Source organism: Artemia franciscana, chromosome 15 (assembly GCF_032884065.1).
Source record: "Artemia franciscana chromosome 15, ASM3288406v1, whole genome shotgun sequence".
NCBI classification, from domain to species: domain Eukaryota; kingdom Metazoa; phylum Arthropoda; class Branchiopoda; order Anostraca; family Artemiidae; genus Artemia; species Artemia franciscana.
In genome coordinates this window covers 1,687,318-1,698,034 of record NC_088877.1, presented here as the reverse complement: position 1 = coordinate 1,698,034, position 10,717 = coordinate 1,687,318, and the positions used below count along the sequence as shown (strand labels likewise).

The window sequence follows — 10,717 nt, the reverse complement described above, 5'->3', positions numbered from 1 at the left end:
CCTTATTATTATGTACAGCATTTGCAATTCCAACTACTTCAGACGTATATCTTATAAGAGTTGAAGTGTGTCTTATTGGTCGATCTTTTCTAGAAAGTTTTTTTTCCCTAAACTGTCTCTGAACCTCCACAATGTCTACACATTTCATGTTTGACTTTTCACTAAAATTCAAATAAATCTTTTGTTATTAGAAGGCCAAACTTGCTCCTATACAGAAAAATAAACTGATTTATTGCAAAAGGTTAAAGAGTAAGCTTAAAAAGGTAAAGGTTATTATTATATATAATAATCTATTATATATATATATATATATATATATATATATATATATATATATATATATATATATATATATATATATATATATACTTAGTAATGTACTTGTTAATTAGTACAAACAATTCTATTCGAGATTCATTTCCTAAATTGACACTCTTCATAAACTCAATTCTTTAATTTTATAAAACCATAGGACAAATTCAAAAACAGAAAGCCTCTAGAACGGGCTTTCTATTCTTTATGGAATTCCAAAAGGAAAAACGAAAACAAAAGCTGCTATGGAATTTATACAAAAACAGAAATAACGGCGCAGCAAAACCTATGCATTGGCAATTAATTAACAAGAAAAACAATTGATGCAAAAATAATCAAATTTCCTCGAACACTAAAGTCAATCAAAATCAAATTCAATAATGACATTAAAAATATTCGATACAAACATTTGTATAAAATCATCACAAAAAGGAAAATAAATAATTTGGAGTCAATAAGTATTTATAAATTAACAAATAGGACATATTTGTACAATGAGTTTATCCTTCTTTCAAAGTAGGAAAACGCTATTCCCCAGGAACGCCATTTCAGAGAAACCTGAACACGAAAAGTGAGACGGGCCCCTTAAACCAATTAGAGTATTCCTTTTGTTCTCATAACAGGCAAAGGTTTGTCAAATCCTTAAAATATTTTTCATTTCAAATCAGACTTTACCCATCAGGCTTATTTTGACAATTCGGGACTTTTCGTTGAAATGATGACCACGAACGACTTTTCTTAAGGCGATGCCGTACCTTGCGATCTCGTCCATTACAAACTTTTTCAGTTTTCGTGGCCAACCTATTTAGAATTGATTAGGAAATCTTGCCAAAATTTGTAGAGCTTAGATGAAAGATCCAAATAAATGACAGAAAACTAAAAGTCGATACCTATTTAAATTTACAGTATCAATTTAAAAAGAGGTTTTCAAATTCAATATTGAGACCAATCTAGTGGTGAACATGTGCATTAGTTTCCACTAAAACTGTATTGTTTACAATTAGATGCTTTTCAGTGGTGGACGTAAATTTTAGAATTTTTAACTCAGTTTTAGGGTTATAAGAAAAAGGACGGAAAACAAAGCAATACATCATAGTACTGACGCATTGGTTTCCGGAAAGATTATAGCACATGTTCGTCACTAAGGAGTAGCGTTACTTAACAGTTCGAAAAAAAAATCCTTAGATTCTTGTGCTTGTTTTAAAAATTTTCTTCTTTTTAAAAACTTTTAAAATTATGTTTTACGTTCGTGATTATGAAAATTAAACCGTACCCTATTTATACCACTAGACAAAAATTTTAAATTCCTTCCACTATAACTAGTTCTTATAGGAAGTTCTGCAGTGAATTTGGATATTTAATTAAAATTGTTTAATTAGCCAGGATTCCGCTGAGTCATCTTTTATTTTTGCATTTATGAAATTTGGAAGTTTGGCATTTTTTTAAATAATGTAAATTGCTGAAAAAAATGTTTTCTACCACTGTTTAGTATGCTAAGCTCAGAAATGTAGCCATATTGTATACATTTGAATTACATTTTAACTCAAATATTATGTAATTTTAGTGGAAACACAAAAATGCGAGTTCGATGAATAGAAATCGCTGTGCAGAAACTATGGTCCAAAAACTGACTAGATTAAAATTTTGAATTCAATGAATAAAAACTTATGGTGATATTTTAATGAAGGAGAGGAGAAAAGGGAATAAGACTACACTAGTTTTGAGCCCAAGGCAATTCCGTTGAAGCGCAAGGTATTCTATTAATTAGTGTATTCAATACTTCCTCCCGCATTCAATTCCTGTACCGAAAATCCCAGCCATGATCATTTGATCTTCTGCCCAACGTAAAAAAAGCAACGTCCTTTCTCTCAGAGACAGAATTTCCTTTGGACAGTTTCTTGTAGCCTATTCGCCGGTACCAGAAAATTATCTTTTCGTAAGCGACCACCAGAAAATTATCTATAAATGCCTTCGAGAGGTGTTTCATTCTTTCGAAAGAGAAAAATAATGATTATCGTACTAGCAGTATATCACCGTTATTGCTGACAGAAATCTTGCTATGGAAGAAGGATAAAAAAAGGACTCGTCAAACTTGCTGATCATCAGATTATAACCTACAGTCTGATTCAACCCTAGTCACATCCTACATCCTCTAAGATGGCGTTCCTGTTCTTGTCATTAACAACAAATAACACTTGTCATATATACAGTGACAACTATTGAAGTTGTCAAAAGTCAATAGGTAAAAAAAAAAAATCTAGCATAGATACCGCAAGAAATGGAATATATAAGACAGTTCAGTTAGAATTTTTCAAAAAAAAAAAAGTTTCGATTCGGGAATGCAACTCTGAGATTAAAACATCTATCTGCATTTTCTTCACTGGATGTATAATCGCTACAGCGTCCGTACAAGTCCTCTTAACTGTGCTTACATTAGCACAATAGTATGAACGGTCACACTGTTGAGACCTGGGCCCCATCGTCTGAAAACAAAGACAGTTCTCACATAAGCAGTACAGCCAACAATTAAACAAAAATGGGGGAAAGCCATAAAATAATAATAATTTATTTATAACCCACAAAGTACATTAAACTGTGGAGTAAACACACAAAAAAAGAAAAAACAAGACAAAAAACATAATAACATAGCAGCATAACGACATACAACATAAATAAATTACCTCCAATCAAAAAATGGCCAAAGAGGGTCAAAAACACCGACCATTTGCCGAGTTTTAAAACATATATCTTTAGATAAATGTTTCAGTCGCGACGGCGCATCAACGATGTCAAATTTAGAGACGACTGTATGATTCCGATACCACCGAGGCAGACGTAGCAAATACTTGCAATACTTAAAATATCCTGAGCGTATTTTCTTTGTATCCTTCTTACGAAGGGGGAAAGCAAAACCAGAAAGATAAAAAACAGCAGGGGCACAAAAACTAGAATAAAGACGGCATAGTCCATTTCGGTTATACCGACCACAATTTGGTGAAATTTTCGCGTATCCAACCCGCATACTTTTCAGCACGCTGGACGTAATAGCGGAGCAAGTAGACGAAAGTGACGTGGAAAAAGAGAGACCCAACCATTTAATACTTGCTGAACATGGTATAGTTGAAGAACCCAAGCAAAGAGGTGATGCTGGTGGAGGACTCCCAAAACACAAAAACTCACATTTGGAGGCATTAACTGAAAGGCCTACTGTGGATAGTGCGGCTGAAAGCCGGTAGAAGTTGGTAATTAGACTATTTTTTGTCCGGCTAAGAAGCAGAACATCATCAGCATATGCAACGTGACTAATGCCTAAATTATCATTGTAAAAAATTGACGGTTGAAGACGTTGGAGACACGAAGCTAAAATACATTTAAAAATGCTCGGGGATAACACGGCACCTTGCCTAACGCCTTTTTTAACAGGAATATACTCCCCTACCGCACCATTCCACTTCACCCTAACTGAAGAATTAGCATACCAATACTTAAGCACGGAAACAATAGAAAGGTTAACACCCGAGGCTGCTAGAGAAAACAAACCATTTGAATGAATTACATTATCAAAAGCACTAGATATGTCAACAGTCAAACAATACAGGGGACTTTTTTGAGCAACAGCTTGTTTCATTAGCCGACCCACAATATGGTGAGCTTGAAAACAGCCCATACCTTTTCAAAAACCAAGCTGGAAGGGTGTAAAATTGCACTTGGAGTTAATGGCCGGTAGCAATACATATTCAAATAGCTTACTAACAAAACAAGACACAGTGATAGGACGATAATTAGAGCAAGCACTGGGGTCCTTACTCCTCTTGACTATGGGAGATATACAACCGGACAAAAAACTATCTGGCACAACGGACTGTGCCAAACACATCTGAAACAATAATTGCAAATGCTTCAGCAGTTCAGGACAATCATAAGCAAAAAACTTGAAGCAAAGACCATCACTATCGAGAGACTCAGACTTATTCACTTGCATAAGAGCTCGGAGTATAACACCAGATTCCACCGACAACACTTGAGATTGGTTGATACGAATTGGGAGGATTGAGTTTACAAGCTTTGTAAAATGATTTTGGAGATTAATATTAAACGAAAGCAAAATATTTTTATAATGAGAAACGAAGTCACATAGCCGAAGAGACGAATTAATTGGAGGTGAACACTTAACACTGTTTATAACACGATCCCAGGATTTCTTGTCACAAGGACCATCCCAGGCATTCAGTCTCGCTCTACGCAGGGAAAATTTGTACTCTCGTTTGGTTTTCTGTTTTATTTGATGTACTGAACCAGAAGAAGGACGATAAATGAAGTTTCACAACAAAATAGGAGATTTTACTACCTGAGATTACTAAAAAACATGCGAACCCAGTTTTTTTTTGCCTTTTCCGTTTCTCTTTTTTCGGTGTGGGGGGGGGGGGGGTAGGTACAAAGACTCTGGATACTTTGGGCTCTAAAATAATTCAAGAATCAGAGACCGAATTTGGTCGAAGGTCCACTTCGATAAGGCCCAGTGATAGAAAATGGCTTACAATTGACAAATCTTATAATAAAAAAACTGTAAAACCCTTAATGGGCTACTAAAACCTCGTTACTTTTCAAAATATGAAAAACGAGAGGAAAGGGGGAAATGAATTACATAGGAAAATAAAAGAACAGATTGGTAATAACAAAATTGGCACATTAAAGAAAAGTAAAACTAGATAAGCAATGCAGAGAGCAATGTGGTGTCTTTAGCGATAGATGTCTTGTTTAACTAAGTCCCAACTTTTTTATACCACGTGATTAGCCTTGGCATTCCCCAATACCATATATAATTTATCTGTAGCCTATCATGTTTTCTTTCTCACAAGCTTGACAAATAAGAAAATAATTATCAAGAAAAAGAGTTTACAGAAAATCGTACACGATCCCAGGAGAGAAGAAAAAGGAAGATTAAAACAAAATTGCACCCTTATGGAGTTGAATCCCATCGTGATTCTGTAATACCAAGAGGATACAACAACAATTAACTACATGACCAAGATTATACAACATCAATTAAATACAACCACAAAACAACAAAAATTAAAAAAAAGGGTGGCAAGCCAAGTAATGATTACCAAGTGCAAAACCAGAAGAAATTAAAAATAAATGCGGTGATCATTTTTCATTTAATTTAATAAAAAGTGTAAAAACTGGGTAAAAGATGAGCAGGAAGGGGATTCATTGAGCTTTTCCCTGACTTCTAAGAAATAAAAATTGGAAGGCCAACAATACAAGCAAAAGATCTTTTAACCTTTCTTTGGCGTTTGGAATTTGCCCCACAAGTTAGGATTTATTGGCTTCAGTTGTAGGGTATTATTCTAGAACTGGAACTAGAACTGGGTCTTTCAGCCTTTACTGTTCATTTATTCGTGGCTGCCATTTGAGGCCCAAGAACAGGATTTATTGCTATAGTCTGATGTTCCATTTTGAATTAAATGACACCGTTCAAATACCAGTTCAAATAAACTGAAGCGGGGGGATACCCTTCCCAGTTTTCTCAAACGCACCATTCTACAGTTATCCTGCTACTAGTTTAAACTCAAGTAAGGTAATTCTTCTCTGATCCCCTCTCATATAGCGTATTTGTTCCCGCCGCCTTAGAAACAAGAAACAGTATATGAGTTGCGTTTTCGAACTAGGCCGATCCACCACAGAATAAGTGTTCAGAACTGAACGAAGTACTGAAAACAAAACTTCCATATCACAAATGAAAGTTCTTAAGTCATATGGACTGAAAGTCCATATCACAATCAGAAGAAAACAAAAACGTTCTCAATAGAGCACACTAACTTGGTGTTACTAATGTTGTTTATTCCAAATATATGAAAAATAATGATGAGAATAATTCATTTTCTTTTTCAAAAACAATACTTATCTCTAAGGTTTAGGAGTCTATAAAACTTAAAATTATGGAACAAATGAAAAATTAACATACAAAATGAGAAAAACAAAAATATAGCCGAGTAAAAAGGTGACTAAGAATACGTTTGACATTTTTATTAAAGCTTACAGCATACAAACACCAAAAATTGGAAAGTGAAAAAATAAATAAGGATAAATAAAAAATTCAAAAAGTTTAACAGACCGCTGCTTGACTATACATCTACGTAATAAGCCCAATTCAATAAAGGTACCAAAAACAGAAGAGTTTGATGCAAAAGATAGATTGCATATGTCCAGGGGAATCCCAAGTCTCTTTTCATTGGTAAGAAGAGGGGGTAAACTTGGTGGATTTTTCGGAATTGCAACCTTATTTTCACCGAACTATATCAAAAACCTTTTGATAAAATATGTGCTAAGATTTTGTAATGGCTTTTTTTTCAACCTACAAAAACACAAAATTTCATGTTTTTCAATAGGTAAAAAAATGCAAAATTTATTATAAATTTTCTTTTTATGGATTTAGATTTTGTCAAAGAACACCATCTTCAGGGTCCTGCATAAACAAGTTCATTCATGCCTTTGACTATTCCCGTCTCGAATCTGCTGCCAATAAAGCAACACTAAAACAAGCTGCCAAAACAGCAAGATTAGCTTTGAAAACTTGTATTTAATTATTTTGTTCTGTTTTTTTTTTTTTTTTTTTTTTTTTTTTTTTTTTTTTTTTTTTTTTTTTTTTTTTTTTTTTTTTTTTTTTTTTTTTTTTTTTTTTTTTTTTTTATGAATTGATCACCTTACATAATTTTATTTATCAGTCCTGTTGAACTTCGTTGAAGTAAGGATGCTAGGGCTGTTCTAAAAAGTTTTTTTTAAACATTTTTAGCTTTAGTTTTCACATTTTAATGTAAGTTTTTATCAAAATAAATTGTGGTTTTTATTGCAGTTACACTCTTAATAAAATATTCGTCAAACGTCCACCACAGCTTCTAATGCGTTGAATCAAATGACGGCACCTATTTTTAATCACCCTAGTTATGTCTGCGATAGCCTGACATGACTTCGATAATGTTCCGAAGATTGTGGCATGGTAGCACAGACCTGGGCGACTGGCAGCATAGACGTAGACATCTTGAGATGGTTCGGTCACAAAACATCTCCCTCAGCATATAGAACATAGCATCAGCTCTCTGGCACATAATACCCTTCTGCTCGAACGACATGTCTTCGATATGAGTCTAGTTTGAGAGTTCGTACTGTAAACACCTCTATTGGATACAATCTGGATATAATCTCATTATAAAGTTAAACTCAATTGTGATTCCCTATGGACTTCTCATAATCAACCTTGAACTTGAAAATATTTGAACCTGGAATATTTAGTTATTTGATTTCCCTACGGACTTTTATTGAAACTAGTTTCAGAATCAGAACTTGAATTATTAAAAAAATTATTTCAGTATACATTCCCTTGTGGTTTATGAATTAACACCCTCGTTTGGAAGGAATTTAATTTTGACTTATTAATTAGTTGTATTACCACTAATATTGCACACTGAATATGACACGAACCAGAGCTACTTACATCTGCCCTGGATGTGAGATACCGTATGGGAAAGGTGCGGCGATTCAGTGCTCGATATGCCTTTTATGTTTCCATCCCCCCTGTGCTGGAACCACATCAGTATTAGGGCAAGAAAACCCCAAGTGGAAATTCAGCTCATGTGTTGTGGCTGTTATAACTGAGCAACCTGTTGCTGATATACCTACATACTCTGTGGTTAACCTCAACAATATGTTTTCCACAACTTTGGAGAACCGACTCCTCAAAATTGTCCTAGTAGTTGTGAGAGTTGCCAAACAAAAGTTAATCCTGCAACTTGGAAAAAAGATCCACAGCATGGAATTAAAACTTGAATCTCAAGCCCGATCCCTGTCAATGAAACAGACCGAAATCGACACTGAATTCACAGCTATTCGAAAAAAGTTGTGAATTCGTGAAAATTGCTGAAGGACTAGGAATTACCGAAAGACGAGAAACTAAGAAAAAACATTTCTTTTTTATGCCAACTGGTGCATGCAAACTTGGTGAACAATTTCCGTTTATTCACGAAAGCAAAAATGTTGCTGATAAGAAGCAACAACCAAATCAACGAGAAAATTCCCGTGTAAATAAAGTGTGCAAGTATTTCGAAGTAGGCTCCTGCAACAAAAAGAGAACTGTAATTTTCTACACATATGCAGAAAATACAAACTGAAAAAGTGCAAAGTAACAATTTGCAAGTTCAATCATGTCGATCTTTGCCCTATGCTGACTTGTGCCAACAAGTTGTGTAGCTTTGCTCATAGCAATTTAAAATGTAGCAACTTAAAATGTCACACTAATTGTTCAGTAGCTTTGAAGTATTTTGACCTTTTGTCTCGTTTTAATCGTTTAAACCGTGATACAGCATTCCATTATAATATGCCAGCCCACAGTCAGGCTGTTTATGAGGGCAATGCTTCAAGCAATAATCATAGACCCAACCCGGAGCCAAAAACCTTGTCCAGGCGGGGGGGGGCCAACAGCTGACTCAAAGAAACCCGTCTTTTCAGTTCCCATCCCCCCAATCGCGCCCACGACAATCTTTTTCAATACTGACATCGCGTTACTGGATCTCTGCTTCGCGGTCACCACGAGTAAGACGGGCTCAGCATCTCTCCGACTCCCCTTGGAGCTCTTCCCTTCCTCCTTCCCCACTGACCCTCCCCCAATCCCTAGATCTACGCTTCCTAAAATATCAGCCTCCCACATTTCGACTAAAAGCCAAGCCATCCCACTTAGTAACAGGTTTTCGCTATTAGAAAAAAATGATCATGCAGAATCGTTTGAACTCCAGAAACTTTTACCCCCGACTATATCAATTTACCCCTAACTTTTAAAACTGAGCTTCTTGCCATCCCACTTCAAAACCGGTTTAGTAGTCACTCGGTCCGGAGTGGTGAGTTTGAGCCTTACGACAAACCTTCCTACAATAACCCAAATGACAATATTTCACTTTTAGGTGATGTTCTCTCCACTACTGGCATTAACTTTAATACTTACACCCCACCAAAGCTGCCTCAGCATAAAGCTTTTTTGAAGAAATCTCTTGTTAAAGAGTTTGATAAAAACGTTATCGTTTACCCGTTTTTCTCCTTACGAACGCCGAAAGTTTGAATTTTGAAAAATAAAAGTTAGAATCAACAGGTAAATTGAATCATATTGATATAATTGAAGTTACTGAAGTCCAGGCTCAAAATCCATATCTCCTTAAAATGATTGGCTTTCAAGAGTTTATTAAGCTTCGCCCGGCTGACAACCCACTGGGAAAAAAAAGGAGAAGGAGTAATGATTTTCGCAAAGCACTGCCTCTCTCCTACTCTTATCCATGTGCCTGGTCTAGGTGATAGCGATGAAATCATTCTACTAAGCCCAAATGCCTACCGCGGCCTTGCACTAATTTAATCGTTTGCTCATTTTATTATTCAACCGAACAGAATGCTTATTCCCGTCGTAATTTTCATGATAGGCTACAAGCAAGTATTGACTTTGTGACGACAAAGTGCCCAAATGTCGGCATTTTTATTGCAGGAGACGCAAACGAAATAAGTCCTAATTACTTGTGCAAAGATCGGAAGCTTAAGCAAATTGTTAATTTCCCTAATACAAAAGGTGGAACCTTAAAACCTCTTACGATACTCCAACTATTCTTCTCCCCCCTCTCGGTTGTAGCTCTCATTTCATGCTACAATTGAAACCCCTGCTAGTTTTTAAAAAAAATTACTCAGTCTCTGAATTTTTGTACCGGCCAATAACAAGTCAAGGTCTTTTTGATTTTGATCTTGGATTACGTCTGAGAGTTGGGATGATGTTGTGTCGCGTGTAAATCTTAATTCAAAGGTTAGTTTGTTCTAAACAAAATTTATGTCAAATTACCAAAAATGTTTCACAGAGGTTACCAAGAAGGTAACCTTCTAGGGTTTATCCTCAGATAAACCCTACTTTAATGAAACAATAAAAGGACTTATCAATTTGAAACTAAAACTTTTTCGCCTTGGAAATGAAGATAATGCCTTAACTCTCCCTAAACAAATAAAGAAATACGTCAGGCTGCTTCTCGTTATGGTAAGAATAAATTAAATTACTTAAAACAGAGCAAACCTCAGCAATGGTTTAAGAAATTGAAAGAAATAGGCGGTCGCTTGTGCAATAACTTCGATTTTCTTCTGGATGAACCGCCTGAACAGACAGCCAATGAGCTTAATAAGCACTCAGCTAGCATTGTGCAAACGTTCCCCCCTCTCTCGGGAAATCATCTAATCCCTGAAACTCCAAAAGACAAAATCGCGGAAATTTCAGCAAAGCAAATAACAGAAAAAATACACACACTGAAAAAACTAGTGTTTGCCCCATTGATATCCCAATTGGTTTATTAAAAGCTTTCCCTGATCAACACCCCTGTTATTACACCCC

General features: G+C 35.4%; 1 protein-coding gene across 1 annotated transcript in view; it reads right to left on the bottom strand.

Moving 5' to 3' along the window:
• Nucleotides 1-439: 439 nt before the first annotated feature.
• LOC136036691 (rap guanine nucleotide exchange factor 2-like) overlaps nucleotides 440-10,717 on the bottom strand; it is a gene marked incomplete in the record, with an annotated part of 209,413 nt that continues 199,135 nt past the window's right edge. The window contains 1 exon segment of the mRNA XM_065719002.1: nucleotides 440-2,795. Coding sequence (XP_065575074.1) covers nucleotides 2,767-2,795 — 29 coding nt within the window.